Source organism: Microchirus variegatus (genome assembly GCF_963457635.1).
Source record: "Microchirus variegatus genome assembly, chromosome: 12".
NCBI lineage: Eukaryota > Metazoa > Chordata > Actinopteri > Pleuronectiformes > Soleidae > Microchirus > Microchirus variegatus.
In genome coordinates, this window is record NC_139813.1 from 26868414 (window position 1) to 26888129 (window position 19716).

Below are 19716 nucleotides of genomic sequence, written 5' to 3' on the forward strand. Positions count from 1 at the left end.
GCTCATAAAAACACAGTCAAATCACCAATCTGTCAAACTAGCAGGTGCAGAAAACACCGTAACAAAGATTTGCTGATCTGTTAACTAGAACTTTGAATGAAGAACTTGAAGAACTTCATGAATGAATGCAGTAGAGCTCAGGGTCAGGGTATGATGCAGCAATTACGTTTTATTTGTTATGCTCTACCGTCTTCAGTGAATGAAGCAGCATTTTCAAAGGGGCACAGCACACAGTTTATGTGGTGACGGGTTGAGGGTTAATCCCACTCGTGGAGTCAGATCCAGATCGTCCTCAGAGACTCCAGGAGGAGGAGAGAAACGGAAGCGCTGCAGGAAGGTGGCGAAGAAGAGGAAGAGCTCCATCCTGGCCAGACTCTCTCCGAGACAAACCCTACGACCTGTTGACACAGACAGCAGGTTGAGAAACATTCACAAGGAGCGAGATGTTCCTCGATCACACCGACCTGCAGAAAAAGGCATGAAGGCATCTCGCTTGACAAACTTCCCGTCTTTGTCCAGGAAGTGGGCGGGATGAAAGGAGCGAGGTTTCTCCCATTCATTCTCATCGTACAGGACAGACGTCAACAGAGGAAACACTGTGGTTCCCTGTGGACAAGAAAGGGATTAAAAGGCTTCATTTACCCTTATTGTATCTTAAATATATTGGATGCCAATTTTTAGTCCAATGGGAATTTCAAAAACGAGACAGCAATACTTCAATAGTCTGTCCAGTCTGACCTTCTCAATGAAGAAACCCTTGAAGGTCACGTCTTGGCTCGTCTTATGAGGCAGTGCCATGGGGGCGACGTTGGCCAGCCTCTGTATCTCGTGGATGACGGCGTCAACAAAGGGCAGGTTCTTCCTGTCTTCAACCTGCACCGGACGACTTCCTATCATCCTGCTCAGCTCTTCCTGGACCTGGTCTGTGGATAGAGAAGATCTCGCTGCTTGAACTTCTTGTCCCTGGTGTGGAAGCTGTGAATGTGTTAAAGTTCCTCACCTTGTATCTCTGGATACTTGGCCATGAGCAGCAGACCCCACCTCAGTGTTGCTGATGTTGTGTCAGTGCCAGCAGCAAAGAGCTGAATGACCGTGAACAGAAGGTTTTTATCACTGAAGTGACCGTTGGTGACTCCAGATTCCTGCACAGATGGAAAATCAATCAAACACATCGGATGTGTTACTGTAACCAAGAGTTGACAATCATTTCTGACTATTTCTGACATCATGTGACCATGTAATGCACTCGGGGCGCTCAAAGTACTGGAATGACTTTTCCAAGGAATTTAGGAGCTCCTTGTTTGTTTTTCAGGGACAACTTGTACAACTAACAAATTACAATTGATTAACTGGACAAGGGCATTCTGAGTTTACGTCCAATTACATGCCAGTTCGAGGGAAAAAAACAAATCCCATGCAACCAGATTTTCAGGCTGAAAAACATGAGCATGCATTCACTGACCTCCAGGTGTTGCTTTTGGACCAGAAAGGCGTCCACCAACCCTCTGCACATCTGTGGGTTGAGGGTCTCTTTCAGACGTTCAAACAGCTTTTGGTTCTGCGCAGCGTTAGCATCAACAGCATCTTTGAATACTTTGTTATTGAACAGTTTACTACACCACGGGAAGATGTTGTAGAGCTGTTAACAAACCACATGAGATTTAAAAAACATCTTTATTCAGGACCAAAGTGGTGAAAGTCTGAGATGAATAAATATAATAAGTGATACCTGCATTGATGCGGAGCCTGCAATTTCCATGTTTTTGTATGTTCGTTCCACCAGTGACGTAAACTCTGGATCATCATATTCAAATCTGCTGCCATAGACCATGGAGCAGATGATATTAGAGACGGCACAGTTCATCGAAACAGTCGTTTCAAAAGCTTCACCTGTAACAAAAGGAAACAAAACAAGGAAAATCCATCTCCTTTCAAAGATTCTTGTAGAAAACGTTTTCAATGCACTTGTTAAAATACAGACCTTTAAATTTCTTAAACACTTCAACGAGGTAGTCACATTCCTCAGTGATCTTGTCCTCACAAGCCTTCCTGCCCATTCCAAAGTCTCTCAGGTTCGTCAAAGCAAAACGCCTCAATTCTCTCCATGAATCGCCGTTGGACCAGACAACCCCTGAAATCAATATTATAATCTATGATAAGGACTTCAAGTTCAATATTATTGTTGGCAGAAAAGCTCTGTGTTTTTCTTACCATGTCCGTCAGTTACCTCCTTAAAGATTTGAGGAGGGTCTCTTTCTCCAAACTCGTCAGCCCTGTCGACAAGAGCCTCTTTCACGGTCTTGTATCCTGCCAGAATCACCACCTTCTGGGATCCAAGGTAGACGGTGAACACTGGTCCATATTTCTTGGAAAGCTGAAGGTTAAGAGAGAAAGTGTAATGATAGAGTGAAGCACGACGACACCACAAACTACCCTACGAGAGACCTACTCCAGTCACATCCTCACCTCCAGGAAGGTACTGAAGGGTTTTTTAAGGTCCAGCTGCAGCAGGTTTCCAAGCAGGGGAAGTGGTTTGGGTCCTGGAGGTTCATTGCCCTTCCCTTCTGAGCTGAAGCTCCAGGTAGAAATAAAGTAGACGAGCAGCAGCACCAGCAGAACCCCCAACAGTGAGACGGAGCTGAGGGACGACTGGAACAAAACCTCAAATATACCCATTATCTGAAAAAAAGCTAAGTCACTGTCCGTGAGTTTGGTTTGGAGTTTGGAATGTGGACATAATGACCAAAAAAACTCAACCCACTACAGGAGGGAGGAGCGAATGGCAAAGTTCACCACATAAAGTAATAAGTAACTTTTGATATCCTCTGCTGTGGGTGGTCATTAGTTTGCCATTCATCTCCGATAGATACAGAGGAAATGTTGATCAAGCATGTCAGCAAATTAAAATTCCCTTTGAATGTCTTATCTTTGGACGTCGTAAGTGAATGAAGACAAAGTACAACACGTATGACTGAACACCAGTTTGATTGACATCCTGTATCGTCCAATAGGACCCCAACCCCCACCCCCACCCCCCAAAACAAAAACAAAAAAAAACACTTGACATGGACTAAACTAATGTAATAATCCACACTTGGCGGCCCCTCCCAACTTCTGTTCCAGTGACCCATTTCTGAAATAAAGCAATACTGAGTTTATCAACTCTACTACAATCACACCATGAACTCCAGTATCAGAACTCCTTCACAGGCCATTGTACATTACAGCGAGTTTCTCTTAAGGCTCAGGGTATGATGCAGCAATTTCATTTTATTTTGCAGAAACCTTTTGAAGTAAAGGCAAAGGTACGTTACATATCTGAACATTTCTACTGTCTTCAGTTAATGACGCAGCACAGCACACAGCTTATGTGGCGACGGGTTGAGGGTTAATCCCACTCGTGGAGTCAGATCCAGATCGTCCTCAGAGACTCCAGGAGGAGGAGAGAAACGGAAGCGCTGCAGGAAGGTGGCGAAGAAGAGGAAGAGCTCCATCCTGGCCAGACTCTCTCCGAGACAAACCCTACGACCTGTGGACGCAGACAGTTGAGAAACATTCACGTCTTCTTCATGTGAATGTGAAGAAGGAGCGAGATGTTCCTCGATCACACCGACCTGCAGAAAAAGGCATGAAGGCATCTCGCTTGACAAACTTCCCGTCTTTGTCCAGGAAGTGGGCGGGATGAAAGGAGCGAGGTTTCTCCCATTCATTCTCATCGTACAGGACAGACGTCAACAGAGGAAACACTGTGGTTCCCTGTGGACAAGAAAGGGATTAAAAGGCTTCATTTAAACTTATTGTATCTTAAATATATTGGATGCCAATTTTTAGTCCAATGGGAATTTCAAAAACCATGTAGCAATACTTGAATAGTCTGTCCAGTCTGACCTTCTCAATGAAGAAACCCTTGAAGGTCACTTCTTGGCTCGTCCTGTGAGGCAGTGCTATTGGGGCGATGTTGGCCAGCCTCTGTATCTCGTGGATGACGGCGTCAACAAAGGGCAGGTTCTTCCTGTCTTCAACCTGCACCGGACGACTTCCTATCATCCTGCTCAGCTCCTCTTGGACCTGGTCTATGGATAGAGAAGATCTCGCTGCTTAAACTTCTTGTCCCTGGTGTGGAAGCTGTGAATGTGTTAAAGTTCCTCACCTTGTATCTCTGGATACTTGGCCATCAGCAGCAGACCCCACCTCAGTGTTGTAGATGTCGTGTCAGTGCCAGCAGCAAAGAGATGAATGACTGTGGTCAGAAGGTTTTTATCACTGTAGTGACTGTTGGTGACTCCAGATTCCTGCACATATGGAAAGTCATCATCATGTGCAAAGAGCAGAGATGAAATCCAGAACCAGACCCCCTCCGGCCCCGGGCTGCGCCTAGAAATTCTGTCCATAAAAATAATGAACAGAACCGGTGACAAAGGGCAGCCCTGCCCGAGTCCAACATGCACTGGGAACAAGTCTGACTTACTGCCGGCAATGCGAACCAAGCTCCTGCTCCGGTCGTACAGGGACCTCACGGCCCTTAACAAAGGGCCCCCGACCCCATACTCCCAGAACACCCCCACAGAATGCCACGAGGGACACAGTTGAGAGCCTTCTCCAAGTCCACAATACACATGTGGACTGTTTCAGCAAACTCCCATGAACCCTCGAGCACCCTGCGAAAGGTATAGAGCTGGTCCAGTGTTCCAAGGCCAGGACAAAAAACGCATTGTTCCTCCTGAATCCGAGGTTCGACTATCGGCCAAACTCTCCTCTCCAGTACCCTGGAACAGACTTTCCCCGGGAGGTTGAGGAGTGTGTTCCCCCGATAGTTGGAACACACCTTCCGGTCCCCCTTTTTAAAAAGAGGGACCACCACCCCGGTCTGCCATTCCAGAGTCAATGTCCCCAACTGCCACGCAATTCTGCAGAGAAGTGTCGACCAGGACAGCCCTACAGCATCCAGAGACTTGAGGTACTCAGGCCGGATCTCATCCACTCCCGGTGCCTTGCCACTGGGCAGCTTCCTAACTACCTCAGGGACTTCGGCTTGGGTAATGAATGAGTTGACCTCTGAGTCCCCAGCCTCTGTTTCCTCTAGGGAAGGCGTGTCAGTGGGATTGAGGAGATCCTCAAAGTATTCCTTCCACCGCCCGACAATTTCTCCAGTCGAGGTCAACAGCTCCCCACCTCCACTGTAAACAGTGTTGGCGGAGTACTGCTTCCCCCTCCTGAGGCACCGGACGGTTTGCCAGAATTTCTTCGAGGCCGACCTGTAGTCCTCCTCCATGGCCTCCCCGAACTTTTCCCAGAGTTTTTGCTTCTGCGACTGCTCAGGCTGCCGTCCGCTTGGCCTCTCGGTACCTGTCAGCTGCCTCAGGAGTCCCTCGAACCAACCAGGCTCGATAGGACTCCTTCTTCAGCTTGACAGCATCCCTTACTTCCGGCGTCCACCACCGGGTTCAGGGATTGCCGCCGCGACAGGCACCTGAGACCTTACGGCCGCAGCTCCGAACAGCCGTGTCCACAATGGAAGTGGAGAACATGGTCCACTCTGACTCAATATCTCCAGCTTCCCTCGGGATCTGGTCAAAGCTCTCCCGGAGGTGGGAGTTGAAGACCTCCCTGACAGGTGATTCCAACAGGCGTTCTGAGCAGACCCTCAAAGCGTGCTTGGGTCTGCCAAGTCTGTCCAGCTTCCTACCCTGCCAGCAAATCGAACTCACCGAACTTTAAATGTATTAAACACTTCAACAATGTAGTCACAACCCTCTGGTTTCTTGGCTTCTAAAGGGAGGGTTGCCAATTCGAGTCCCCTCCAGGTCAATAAAAGAAGAAAGGGCTTGGGTTCCCCCTGAGCAAGGTACCAAATCCACATTAATCCCTTAGGTGCTGTTCAGTAACTGCCTTCTACTCCTAATTCTAGGAAGGTTTCTAGCAGTGGATTGGTTTAAATGCAGAGAAGGAATTTCCCCTGCGGAATGGTTGAAAGACAAATGTCATGTGACCATGTAACATACTCAGGGCATTGGAACAACTTGGCCAAGGAATTTAGGAGCTTTTTGTTTGTTTTTTATGGACACTCTGTACAGCTAACAAATGTTAATTGATTAGCTGGAACAGGACATTTGGAGTTGACCACTAATCAAACAATGTGACCGGATTATCAGGACAAAAGTCACGCAGAGTTAGCCAGGCTGAAGAGTCCAGAGGAGGAGCAGAAGTGAAGCTCTCTTTCTGGTTTTTCATGACTTGAGTCACATTATGGTATTTTAGGGTTGCTAGGTTGGTTATTATGGTGGTAACCCTGAATTTGAAATTCTGAAATAATTGCAACTAACAAAGAAGATATTTGAAAAAACTAAAGTTTTGTTGCATTCGCTGACCTCCAGATTTTGCTTTCGGACCAGAAAGGCGTCCACCAACCCTCTGCACATCTGTGGGTTGAGGGTCTCTTTCAGACGTTCAAACAGTTTTTGGTTCTGCGCAGCGTTAGCATCGGCAGCATCTCTGAATACTTTGTTATTGATCAGTTTACGACACCACGGGAAGATGCTGTAGAGCTGTTAACAAAAAACGTCCAAAAACATCTTTATCAGTGGAACAAAGTGGGCAAAGTCTGAGATGAAAAAATACAATAAGTGATACCTGCATTGATGGGGAGCCTGCAGTTTCAAAGTTTTTGCATGTTCGTTCCACCAGTGATGTAAACTCTGGATCATCATATTCAAATCTGCTGCCATAGACCATGGAGCAGATGATATTAGAGACGCCACAGTTCATCGGAGCAGTCGTTTCAAAAGCTTCACCTGTAACAAAAGGAAACAAAACAAGGAAAATCCACCCCTTTCAAGGATTCTTGCACAAAACGTTTTCAATGCACATGTTAAAAATACAGACCTTTAAATTTCTTAAACACTTCAACGAGGTAGTCACATTCCTCAATGATCTTGTCCTCACAAGCTTTCCTGCCCATTCCAAAATCTCTCAGGTTCGTCAAGGCAAAGCGCCTCATTTCTCTCCATGAATCCCCGTTGGACCATAAAACCCCTGAAATCAATATTAGAATCCATGATAAGGACTTCAGGTTTAATAGTGTTGTTGGCAGAAAAGCTCTGTGTTTTTCTTACCATGTCCGTCAGCTAGTTCTTTAAAGAGTTGTGGTGGGTCTCTTTCTCCAAACTCGTCAGCCCTGTTGACAAGAGCCTCTTTCACGGTCTTGTATCCTGCCAGAATCACCACCTTCTGGGATCCAAGGTAGACGGTGAACACTGGTCCATATTTCTTGGAAAGCTGAGGTTAAGAGACAAAGTGTAACGATAGAGTGCAGCAGTCGACACCACAAACTACCCTACGAGAGACCTACTCCAGTCACATCCTCACCTCCAGGAAGGTACTGAAGGGATTTTTTAGGTCCAGCTGCAGCAGGTTTCCAAGCAGGGGAAGTGGTTTGGGTCCTGGAGGTTCATTGCCCTTCCCTTCTGAGCTGAAGCTCCAGGTAGAAATAAAATAGACGAGCAGCAGCACCAGCAGAACCCCCAACAGTGAGACGGAGCTGAGGGACGACTGGAACAAAACCTCAAATATACCCACCATCTTAAAAAAAAAGCTTCCTGTCCTTGAGTTTGGTTTGGAGTTTGGAGTGTGGACATAACGACAGAAGCCTTTTGTAGCTGGAACAAAACTCAACCCACTACAGGAGGGAGGAGCGAATGGCAAAGTTCACCACATAAATAATTTAACTTTTGATATCCTCTGCTGTGGGTGGTCAATTTTTCGCCATTCTTTTGCCAAAGATACAGAGGAAATGTTAATCAATAATGTCAGCAAATTAAACTTCCCTTTGAATGTCTTATCTTTGGAAGTCGTAAAGTAAAACTGTCACAAATCGGAGAAATCTGGCAGTGATTTGGAGGACACCAAATCACTGCCAGAGGGTACACTAAGCTAATGTAATCATCCATACTTGGCGGCCCTTTCCAACTTCAAACAAGACAACGAACAGCACATATGACTGAACACCAGTTTGATTGACATCTGGTATCGTCCAATAGGAGCATGTTTACTGGTGGCTCTGGAGCAAATTGCAAATCTTGAGGATTCACAATGGAATTTAAGATTCTTATAAGTGAGTTCTTCTTCTCCATTGAATTTTTTGGCCAAACTGATTCATGCTGGTATTATGTCACGCTATTTACGGAGCTGATGTAGCTATTGCTTACACACACGGTATTGGAAATGTAAACCAGATCAGGGTTTAACATTCCAAACCGTACCTTGATGACCTCACAGAGACAAAGTTCAACCAACCTTTTATTCAAGCATCAACAGTTTAGACAAAAGTTAGCTCATTTACATATCTGAACATTTCTACTGCCTTCAGTTAACGAAGCAGCATTTTCAAAGGGGCACAGCACACAGTTTATGTGGCGACGGGTTGAGGGTAAATCCCACTCGTGGAGTCAGATCCAGATCGTCCTCAGAGACTCCAGGAGGAGGAGAGAAACGGAAGCGCTGCAGGAAGGTGGCGAAGAAGAGGAAGAGCTCCATCCTGGCCAGACTCTCTCCGAGACAAACCCTACGACCTGTTGACACAGACAGTTGAGAAACATTCACGTCTTCTTCATGTGAACGTGAAGAAGGAGCGAGAAGTTCCTCGATCACACCGACCTGCAGAAAAAGGCATGAAGGCATCTCGCTTGACAAACTTCCCGTCTTTGTCCAGGAAGTGGGCGGGATGAAAGGAGCGAGGTTTCTCCCATTCATTCTCATCGTACAGGACAGACGTCAACAGAGGAAACACTGTGGTTCCCTGTGGACAAGTAAGGGATTAAAAGGCTTCATTTAAACTTATTGTATCTTAAATATATTGGATGTGAATGTTTAGTACAATGGGAATTTCAAAAACCAGACAGCAATACTTCAATAGTCTGTCCAGTCTGACCTTCTCAATGAAGAAACCCTTGAAGGTCACGTCCTGGCTCGTCCTGTGAGGCAGCGCCATGGGGACGATGTTGGCCAGCCTCTGTATCTCGTGGATGACGGCGTCAACAAAGGGCAGGTTCTTCCTGTCTTCAACCTGCACCGGACGACTTCCTATTGTCCTGATCAGCTCCTCCTGGACCTGGTCTGTGGATAGAATAGAAGTTACCTGCCATCGTCCACTTCCTGTCTCCAGTTTTTGACGGATGATTCTGAATTTTGTTGTGATGGTGATGGGTTTTTTGTTGTTTGGCATGTGTATGCAGCCTCAGACACTTGACCTTCAGACCACGTTCAGATGTGTATATCTCAGTGACATCAGCCTTAGAGTGCGCCCCATTGTCCCCCCTTGGTTGCGCCTCTCACTCCCCATTAGTGTTGCCCTTATATGCTTTTCTAGAAAAACCTCTCACAGATTCACCCTTTGAAGAGCTAGTGAGTCCTTATCCTTCTACCTCTACCTCCAAAAGAAAGCTCAACATGGAGGGCTCGTACTAAGCCCTGAACTTGTTGTGAAAGTTGCGTCCAAGTTCCTCACCTTGTATCTTTGGATACTTGGCCATCAGCAGGAAAGCCCACCTCAGTGTGGTTGCTGTTGTGTCAGTGCCAGCGGCAAAGAGATTCATGACGGTAATCAGGAGGTTTCTATCGTGGAACTGACTGTTGGTGACTCCAGACTCCTGCACATGAGGACAAATCAATCAATCAATCATTTTCTTTTATTTTGAATAAGTCCATTTCGGTCTTGGTCTTAACCTGGTTTCCTGATCTTGGTACATGCCTGGTCTTGACTGCAACACTACAGTTCTACCACAATTTCATAAAAACGATTCAAACATGTCACTCTCTTATGTTTCTAAGCTAATCCAGGCTGGACAAACCAAAGCAGATATGGTCTCAACAGAGGACACTTCACAGTTTTGTATTACATCATTTGAAAGGACAGGATGATCCGTTCTTTGCAATATACAACTTCACCAGCAGATGTCACCAAATACTAAAGCGTCACGTCTTCGTATCCACATCACAATGAACATTCATGACTGTCTTGTTGAGGCCAGAGTTACAACAGAACAATCGGTTTACTCAGACTAAGATATCCTGAGGTTTAGGATGATGTTGTCGTGGTAAGAATGCACAGCTTGGGGAAAATGTGAAATAATACCAATGAACAAAGAAACAAAGTCTCAGTTTATTCACTGACCTCCAGATTTTGCTTCCGGACCAGAAAGGCGTCGACGAACCCTCTGCACATCTGTGGGTTGAGGGTCTCTTTCAGTCGACTGAACAGCCGTGAGTTCTGGTCGATGTTGGCGTCTAGTGATTCGTTGAATTTCTTGTTATAAAAGAACAGTTTACCTAACCACGGGAACATGTTGTAGAGCTGTTTTAAAAAAAAGAAGAAGACAAAAATCAGGTCAATGGAACAAATTGGCCAAAGTCTAAGGTTAAAAATAGAATGAATGATACCTGCATTGATGGGGAACCTGCAATCTGGATGTTCTGGTTTGTTCGTGCCACCAGTGACGTAAACTCTGGATCATCATATTCAAATCTGCTGCCATAGACCATGGAACAGATGATATTAGAGACGGCACAGTTCATCGGAGCAGTCGTATCAAAAGCTTCACCTGCAGCAAAAGGAAACAAATGAAATACACATACTTTTTGAGGATTTTTGTGTAAAAAGCTGTTGGATAAATCACAGACCTTTAAATTTCTTAAACACTTCAACGAGGTAGTCACATTCCTCAGCGATCTTGTCCTCACAAGCCCTCTTGCCCATTCCAAAGTCTCTCAGGTTCGTCAAAGCAAAACGCCTCATTTCTCTCCATGAATCCCCGTTGGACCATAAAACCCCTGAAAGGAAGTACAATGACCACTGTAGGTGAAGGAAGACGATAAAGAAACTTTCTGTGTTTTTTTTCTTACTGCTTCTTACCACTTCCACGCCATTGCTCCTTAAAAATATGTGGAGGGTCTCTTTCTCCAAACTCGTCAGCCCTGTTGACAAGAGCCTCTTTCACGGTCTTGTATCCTGCCAGAATCACCACCTTCTGGGATCCAAGGTAGACGGTGAACACTGGTCCATATTTCTTGGAAAGCTGAAGGTTAAGAGAGAAAGTGTAACGATAGAGTGAAGCAGTCGACACCACAAACTACCCTACGAGAGACCTACTCCAGTCACATCCTCACCTCCAGGAAGGTACTGAAGGGTTTTTTAAGGTCCAGCTGCAGCAGGTTTCCAAGCAGGGGAAGTGGTTTGGGTCCTGGAGGTTCATTGCCCTTCCCTTCTGAGCTGAAGCTCCAGGTAGAAATAAAGTAGACGAGCAGCAGCACCAGCAGAACCCCCAACAGTGAGACGGAGCTGAGGGACGACTGGAACAAAACCTCAAATACACCCATTATCTGGAAACACACTGCGTCACTGTGTCACTGAGTGTAGACAGAGGCGTTTTGTATCTGGAACTGAACTCAACCCACTACAGAGAAGAGAATGGGAAAAGTTGACCCACCTTCAGTCAATGAGTAAACGTCTGTTTGAGGCGACTGAGAAACTCTGCTATCTTATGGTCACACGTGAGGTAACAACTCATGAAATATGGATGTAGGGTCATAAGGTAGTTCAGTGTGTGCAGGGGTGAGCACACACACACACACACATAAACTATGTCCCAGTTACTATGGTAAATATTTCTCTAATTCTATTCAGGGTGAAAAGTCATGAAACTGTAATAAACTATATTGTTATGCTCTTCTCAGGTTATGTGTTTGACCTGTTCCAGGTTTCTATTTTCTAGGATTATACTGTTTTCATTAATTTAATCTAATTTCATAAATCTTTGTAAGGGGGCGCCGTCATTGAACGTGAACAATGACAGCGTTAGAAGTAGAGTTCGTACAATTCTTGTATGATTTTGTGACATCTGAACTAAAGCAATGCTGAGTTAATCAATGGGTCAATTTCCAACCAGATATAACCTCTGTACACCATGAACTCCAGTGTCAGAGCTCCTCCAACAGGCCGTTGTACGTCATCCAATTTAGTTGTGAAGCACATTTAAAAATAGCCTTGTTGACCAAAGTGTTGGACATTTAAGAAAAAGAAGAACTCACATACTCAGAGCAACTTTCTCCTCAATTACACTTTATTTTACAACAACAACAAACTCAAAAACTCAAGTTGACGGCGTTTTGCGTATCTGAAAAGGAAAACGTTCAACGCAGCAGCAGCATTTTCAAAGGGGCACAGCACACAGCTTATGTGGCGACGGGTTGAGGGTAAATCCCACTCGTGGAGTCAGATCCAGATCGTCCTCAGAGACTCCAGGAGGAGGCGAGAAACGGAAGCGCTGCAGGAAGGTGGTGAAGAAGAGGAAGAGCTCCATCCTGGCCAGACTCTCTCCGAGACAAACCCTACGACCTGTTGACACGGACAGCAGCTTGAGAAACATTCACGTGAACGTGAAGAATGAGCGAGATGTTCCTCGATCACACCGACCTGCAGAAAAAGGCATGAAGGCATCTCGCTTGACAAACTTCCCGTCTTTGTCCAGGAAGTGGGCGGGATGAAAGGAGCGAGGTTTCTCCCATTCATTCTCGTCGTACAGGACAGACGTCAACAGAGGATACACTGTGGTTCCCTGTGGACAAGAAAGGGATTAAGAGGCTTAAAAATGGCTCTGCATGATTTGTTTTACGTCGAGACAGACGGAGGCAACGGCAACAATGAGCGAGTAAAGCGAGGCGACATAGAAGCGTCCGTGAAAAGTTTCAGAAGTGAATTCTGCTGCGCAAAATAAACACCCGGTCGTTGAGGAGTTTTGTCTCCACCCATCCCTGCTCTGCTGCTGTATACAAACAAACGCTCCCTCCGTCGGGTCCGATCGTTTTGCTTAACGGACGCAGCAAACAACAACCGCCAAAAAGTTGCGCGCACGCTTCTGTTAACGGCAATGCTGCTTTACCACTGCACAGCTCCAGCGCGACTCGACTCATCGCTACTCGGCCTTTGGTTGGAGTCCTGAGCACGACGTCCGACACGAGAATCAAAGCGAACAATGTCGGACTGTAGATTAAAGTTAAAAAGCAACGTGTCTAAATGTCTAAAATGTTCGTATTTAAACTCTTCTTCACGGTTGCCCCCGGGATCGCGGGCAGCGTCAGACGCAGCGACAAAAGCGTCATAAAACCATATCTAACTTTAACAAACACAGACATGCTGCATAACCACAGAAAGGTCAGAAACTCAGCTAAAAGCTCATATAAACCATTCTTATGTTCACGAAACACAGTTAAAACACAGACGGATCAAAAAAGCAGGAGCGAAGAAAAAAAAAAAAACAGCGCACACATTGAAATACAAGCAGAAATGTTGTCTTACCTTTGCTGTTTATCAAAACAAGTTATTTTAACCGGAACAAAACCACTTGAAGAACTAAACTCCCAGCATGCTTTGGGGACAAATCCCGGTCTGATTGATCATTACAGAGCGACATTAGATCGTTCTGATTAGAGAAGGGTGAATGTCCGCACAAATGCCTTCATATGCATTTTTGTCCTTTTGACTCGCTAATGAAGTGATTCTCACGCATTTAGAGACCGAGGTCAGATTCTACCGGTTTAGAGGTTTAAAACGAGCTGTCAATCACCCTAATTGACCAAGGTAAGCTAGAGCTATGGCGCTGCGTAACTGAAGACACTGCAGAGCCACAGAGTTGTTATTACGCACCGCACAGGGATCGATTTACAGCGAGTTATCATACTTTTTTTTTCAAAACAAGTTCTTTTTAGATCTGTAGTGACATATAAATAAAATTAAATTTTTTTTTAATAATTTGGTGCCTAAGAAATCTCAAATGGCACAGATGATGCCAAACTGAATCAAAAGTGAGAACGCCTAGACATCTCTTTACTAAAACCTCTGTAATTTCACTCTGCTTCATTTCAGCAGCATCAGACTTTGCACAGCTCATGTCCATATGTTGTTACATGACCTCCATGTGTTTTCAAGCTCCTACTGCATATTTTAAAGGTGATATTTGCTTTAAAATGCAATATATTTTTAGGCGAGAGAAAAAAATCCTTCACTTATGCTGTGTTCCATGTACATTTACTCTGACACAGTGGCATCTACAGTGAAACTTACACCTCTGGTGGAATCTCACAAGTGTTATTGTCATTTTAATACCAAAATAATCCACATAGAACTTGTAGATTTAGTCTGGTGAAAAGCCGGCGGTCGTGAGCCGAACAGTGGCCGAGTCAGAGGCGGAGCATAGAAAGAAAGGGAGTTGAACGAAGAAGAGGACGTTATACTTATATGGCGACTGAATATGTTTGTCCAGTCTGACCTTCTTAATGAAGTAACCATTGAAGGTCACGTCTTGGGTGGTCCTGTGAGGCAGTGCCGTGGGGACGATGTTGGCCAGCCTCTGTGTCTCGTGGATGACGGCGTCGACAAAGGGCAGGTTCTTCCGGTCTTCGAGCTGCACCGGACGAGTTCCTATCGTCCTGCTCAGCTCCTCCTGGACCTGGTCTGAGGAGAGAGAAGATGTTGCTGGGTTGGGCCCAATTCCATTGTATAGTCTAGTGCACCAGTTTATGGTCTGTTCAAGAGACTGCAAAAGATAATGTTGCAACCAGATTGACAGTGAATATCAGCTTTATGGCGGATCACCCGTCCCCACTACCTCAACCAGAATCTGAACAGCTTGCAACTGCACGTGAATGCACACATAGGAGGCGTAGGGCTAAGTGGTAGGGCTAGCTGGTAGGGCTAACTGGTAGGGCTAAGTGGTAGGGCTAAGTGGCAGGACTAAGTTGTAGAACTAAGTGGTAGGACTAAGTGGTAGTGCTTACTGGTAGGGCTAAGTGGTAGCGCTAAGTGGTAGCGCTAAGTGGCAGGACTAAGTGGTAGGACTAAGTGGTAGGGCTAACTGGTAGGACTAAGTGGTAGGGCTAACTGGTAGGACTAAATGGTAGGACTAAATGGTAGGGCTAAGTGGTAGGCCTACGTGGTAGTCCTAAGTGTAAGGGCTAACTGGTAGGGCTACGTGGTAGGGCTAAGTGGCAGGGCTAAGTGGTAGGACTAAGTGGTGGGGCCCAGGCGTGTCCAAGTTCCTCACCTTGTATCTTTGGATACTTGGCCATCAGCAGAAAACCCCACCTCAGCGTTGTTGCCGTTGTGTCAGTGCCGGCGGTGAAGAGATTCATGACGGTAATCAGGAGGTTTTTATCGTGGAACTGACTGTCGGTGACTCCAGACTCCTGAAACGCGTGAGATACGTTTCTTTATTTTGAATGAATAACGAATCATACCGTCACTTTCCCACTTGCACACTCGTGAGTCTACGTCTTTAATCGGGAAGACACACTGATAAGAAAATCACGTGGCTTGAGCGAGGCTAAAGAGTCCTGCGGAGGGGCAGAAGGCTAGTTCTCTTACTCTTACTCTTACTCTTATTTCAAAAAGAGAACGTTGTGGTCCGTTCACTGACCTCCAGATTTTGCTTCCGGACTAGAAAGGCGTCAACGAACCCTCTGCACATCTGTGGGTTGAGGGTCTCTTTCAGTCGACTGAACAGCCGTGAGTTCTGGTCGATGTTGGCGTCTAGCGATTCGCTGAATTTCTTGTTAAAAAATAATAGTTTACCTAACCACGGGAAGGTGTTGTAGACCTGTTTAAAGAAGATATATATTTATTTATATAAGACGACATCTTAACTTAATCAGGTAAGTTGAACAAAGTGGCCAAAGTCTAAGACTAATGAATACAATAAATGATACCTGCATTGATGCAGAACCGGCAATCTGGACGTTCTGGTTTGTTCGTTCCACCAGTGACGTAAACTCTGGATCATCATATTCAAATCTGCTGCCGTAGACCATGGAGCAGATGACATTAGAGACGGCACAGTTCATCGGTGCAGTCGTATCAAAAGCTTGACCTGTAACAAAAGGAAACAAAACAAGATTTTAGACTTTTGAGGACTCTTGTGTAGGGTTAGGGTTTTTAAATCACAGACCTTTAAATTTCTTAAACACTTCAACGAGGTAGTCACATTCCTCAGTGATCTTGTCCTCACAAGCCCTCTTGCCCATTCCAAAGTCTCTCAGGTTCGTCAAAGCAAAACGCCTCATTTCTCTCCATGAATCTCCGTTGGACCAGACAACCCCTGAAGTGAAGTACAGTGACCACTGTAGGTGAAGGAAGACGATAAAGAAAGTGTTTTTCTTACTTGTTCTTACCATGTCCATGAAAGGACTCCTTAAAAATATGTGGAGGGTCTCTTTCTCCAAACTCGTCAGCCCTGTTGACAAGAGCCTCTTTCACGGTCTTGTATCCTGCCAGAATCACCACCTTCTGGGATCCAAGGTAGACGGTGAACACTGGTCCATATTTCTTGGAAAGCTGAGGTTAAGAGAGAAAGTGTAACGATAGAGCGAAGCACGACGACACCACAAACTACCCTACGAGAGACCTACTCCAGTCACATCCTCACCTCCAGGAAGGTATTGAAGGGTCTATCGAGGTCCAGCTGCAGCAGGTTTCCAAGCAGGGGAAGTGGTTTGGGTCCTGGAGGTTCATTGCCCTTCCCTTCTGAGCTGAAAATCCAGGTAGAAATAAAATAGACGAGCAGCAGCACCAGCAGAACCCCCAACAGAGAGACGGAGCTGAGGGACGACTGGAACAAAACCTCAAATATCCCCATTATCGTGTACCTGCCAGAGTTTGGTTTTCAGCTTATTGACAGAAGGACAGAGACCTTTTGTAGCTGCCAGAGAGGAACAACCCACTGCAGGAGGAGGCGAGAATGGCAAAGGTTAACCACTCATACTCTGTCATGATACGACCTTAAACTGCACTGTCAATATCAAATAAATGATTTAACAAATAACAGTGACTTTAATACTAACTGTAGACTGAGGCAACTGTCGTCTCTTATCCTTAGAGTGCTGTAGTTCTGTAATAATACACCTCACACACACACACACACACAGAGAGAGGGAACTATGCTCCACTTACTACGGTCAATGTTTGTCTCATTTTGTTGAGGTGAAAAGTCATGATATTGTAATGCATTCGACAATTCATCCTGTGAGTCTTTTTAATTATCGTTTGTTTATTTATAATTATCGTGTGCAAGAGTAGACAGACTAAGAAGAAGAAGAAATGCCAAAACAACACAACTTGGCATTCACTCCCACATAAACACACGTGATCGCTAACTGAGGGTTCCAAAAGGGTTCTTCTACAAGGGCTGAGGTTCTACCTGGAGCCATTTGCTTCTGAAAAACCCTTTCCCAAAGAAATGGTTCTTGGTGACACTAATGGTTCCAGCAAGAACCATATTGATCCAGAGAACCCTTTAAAACCCCTTTCCTGAATGAAGGGTTTTGAAAAGGATTCTCCTATGCGGACAAGCCGAAGAACCTTATATGGTTCTACTTAGCACTTTTAGTGCGTAGCACAAGAGGCGTTTAATGAAAACGGACAACTGTTGTGTTCCTAAACATCTGCAAAAATAGAGGGTTAGCTCCGCCAAGGACAATCGTTTTGACACGGCTGCTACGTTAGCGGACGATGCTCCGGCTTCACCGACTGTGCAATAGTGTGCGGGTGAATTCAAAGACGGGTAGGGGAGGCCTTGAACGTGACCCGAGGTCTGCACACGGTCACCACACGGTGGCGGACGACAGACTGTTCATCAGATCAGCCAATCCTGGGAAAGCATCGCCCGTGAAGGAGTGGAGAACATTCTGCATGACAAACTCGCAGGAGAACTTTGAAGCAGATCCAAGTGGTTTTCTTCAACGTTTCCAAACCCGGGACGAGTCTTGGGTCCAAGCCAGAGACGAAAAAAGGTCGTCCGTGCAGCGGAAATGTCTGCTGTCGAGGACTTTCAAAATCAGTACCGGCGACATTTTGTGGTCTTAGCAAACATCTGCATTTTGACACGGCTGCTACGTTAGCGGACGATGCTCCGGCTTCACCGACTGTGCAGTAGTGTGCGGTTGAATTCAAAGACGGGTAGGGGAGGCCTTGAATGTGACCCGAGGTCTGCACACAGTCTGCACACGGTCGCCACCCAAGAAAACTGGTGTTCACCACACGGTGGCGGACGACAGACTGTTCATCAGATCAGCCAATCCTGGGAAAGCATCGCCCGTGAAGGAGTGGAGAACATTCTGCACGACAAACCTCGCAGGAGAACTTTGAAGCAGATCCAAGTGGTTTTCTTCAACGTTTCCTAACCCGGGACGAGTCTTGGGTCCAAGCCAGAGACGAAAAAAGGTCGTCCGTGCAGCGGAAATGTTTGCTGTCGAGGACTTTCAAAATCAGTACCGGCGACATTTTGTGGTCTTAGCAAACATCTGCATTTTGACACGGCTGCTACATTAGCGGATGATGCTAGGTGCTCATTACGCACGTTATGTATTTGTTCTCCGCATTTTGTATTTGCACAAGACAGAAGCAAATAAAAACAACTCATCAACTAACTGTGGTTGACCAAAGAGTCCATTTTCACAGTTTCTCTTCCGTGTCCTGCTGCTGCTGCTGCTGCTGTGTTGTGGTCGTTGACGTCTCTGAAAGACATCGACAGACACTCTTACACCATAACGAAGCCCAGTTTTACCCCAACTTGTTAAAGATCGCAAACTTTCATGACCCCAAATCACAGCGTAAATCTTGGAAATTCGCAACCATTTTGAATTCGGTAAACAACACTTTCCCCTGGACAAACCGGGGAGTTTGACACTTTCACTCTCTGACTTTGGCCTCAAATTGATAAAACACAGACTTTCTCTGCTTTATTGTATCTCAAAAATGCTTAAACCACTCACTCTCCCACACCACATACCCATAAGCCCATAGACGAAATCAACTATCCCTTCAAAATAAGAGAGGCAGAATTCCGCTCATGGCAAACACTATAAGAAGTGTGCACACGCTCACATTTGCCTTCGTAGTCTCAGTCCTGGCCAATGATAAACTTTACTGGACGAGGACTCGGGTGAACACGAGCCAGTTGAGGACAAAGATCCACTCGGGTTTTATATTAAACCGTCGTCCTGTAACTCACTTCTCTGTGGAAAGGTTGAATTGTTAAAACATTACATTATATCATATACCTTTATGTTAGATAAGAGAGTCCTTTATTCGCCCCACGGCGGGGAAATTTACAGCGGCAAGACAGTGAAGATAAGGATCATAAAGTAGAATTTAAAAAGATATTTACACTGAGTTAAATAGAATAGAATATATAGTGTACATTATAGACAATTATATAGAATATATACAGTATGAACTAGATGTTTACATTATAGACAGAGATTGAGCCTGGGACAGTATATGTTTATATTGCACTTTTGTAAAAACACAGTATATTGCACGTGTTATATTTAGGGCTGTCAAAATTAACGCGGGATGATTCATTTGTGGAATTAACGCGTACATATTTTTTAACGCATTAACGCGCTTACTCACTTTCATCGCGCTGCGGGTATTATTTTTTAAGGCAATTTAAATATATATAACTGAGGTTTTTATGACATTGCTAATTTAAATGTATACATACAGTTATATAAGAAGTCAGAGCCACCACGACTCAAATCATTCCTAATCAAACCCAAACGTATGACCCAGCGTGTGGACTTTAAAAAACAACAGAGCTGAACCTTGATCTGTAAATTCTGCTTTTGTGGATCTTGGAGTTTCGCCCAACATTTGTCCGGACCAAACCGCTG

General features: G+C 45.3%; 2 protein-coding genes across 2 annotated transcripts; both read right to left on the reverse strand.

Annotated features, from left to right (window-relative positions):
* Positions 1-213: 213 nt before the first annotated feature.
* On the reverse strand, positions 214-11370 carry LOC310934853 (uncharacterized protein; the record flags this gene model as incomplete). Its single annotated transcript, XM_083898652.1, has 27 exons — positions 214-398; positions 465-606; positions 739-923; positions 1001-1142; positions 1463-1639; positions 1730-1890; positions 1982-2131; positions 2212-2374; positions 2467-2679; positions 3399-3529; positions 3615-3756; positions 3889-4073; positions 4151-4292; positions 6369-6545; positions 6631-6791; positions 6883-7032; positions 7113-7275; positions 7366-7548; positions 8395-8567; positions 8653-8794; positions 8927-9111; positions 9503-9644; positions 10169-10348; positions 10435-10595; positions 10675-10824; positions 10907-11069; positions 11161-11370. 27 exons carry the CDS (start codon positions 11368-11370, stop codon positions 214-216), a joined length of 4458 nt encoding a protein of 1485 aa, XP_083754778.1.
* Positions 11371-12203: 833 nt separating this feature from the next.
* Positions 12204-16679, reverse strand: LOC310934624 (cytochrome P450 2K4-like; the record flags this gene model as incomplete). The annotated part of the gene is made up of 9 exons (XM_083898394.1): positions 12204-12388; positions 12467-12608; positions 14319-14503; positions 15093-15234; positions 15465-15644; positions 15754-15914; positions 15993-16142; positions 16216-16378; positions 16470-16679. The coding sequence occupies 9 exons, from the start codon at positions 16677-16679 to the stop codon at positions 12204-12206; spliced, it is 1518 nt and encodes a 505-aa protein (XP_083754520.1).
* Positions 16680-19716: the final 3037 nt, after the last annotated feature.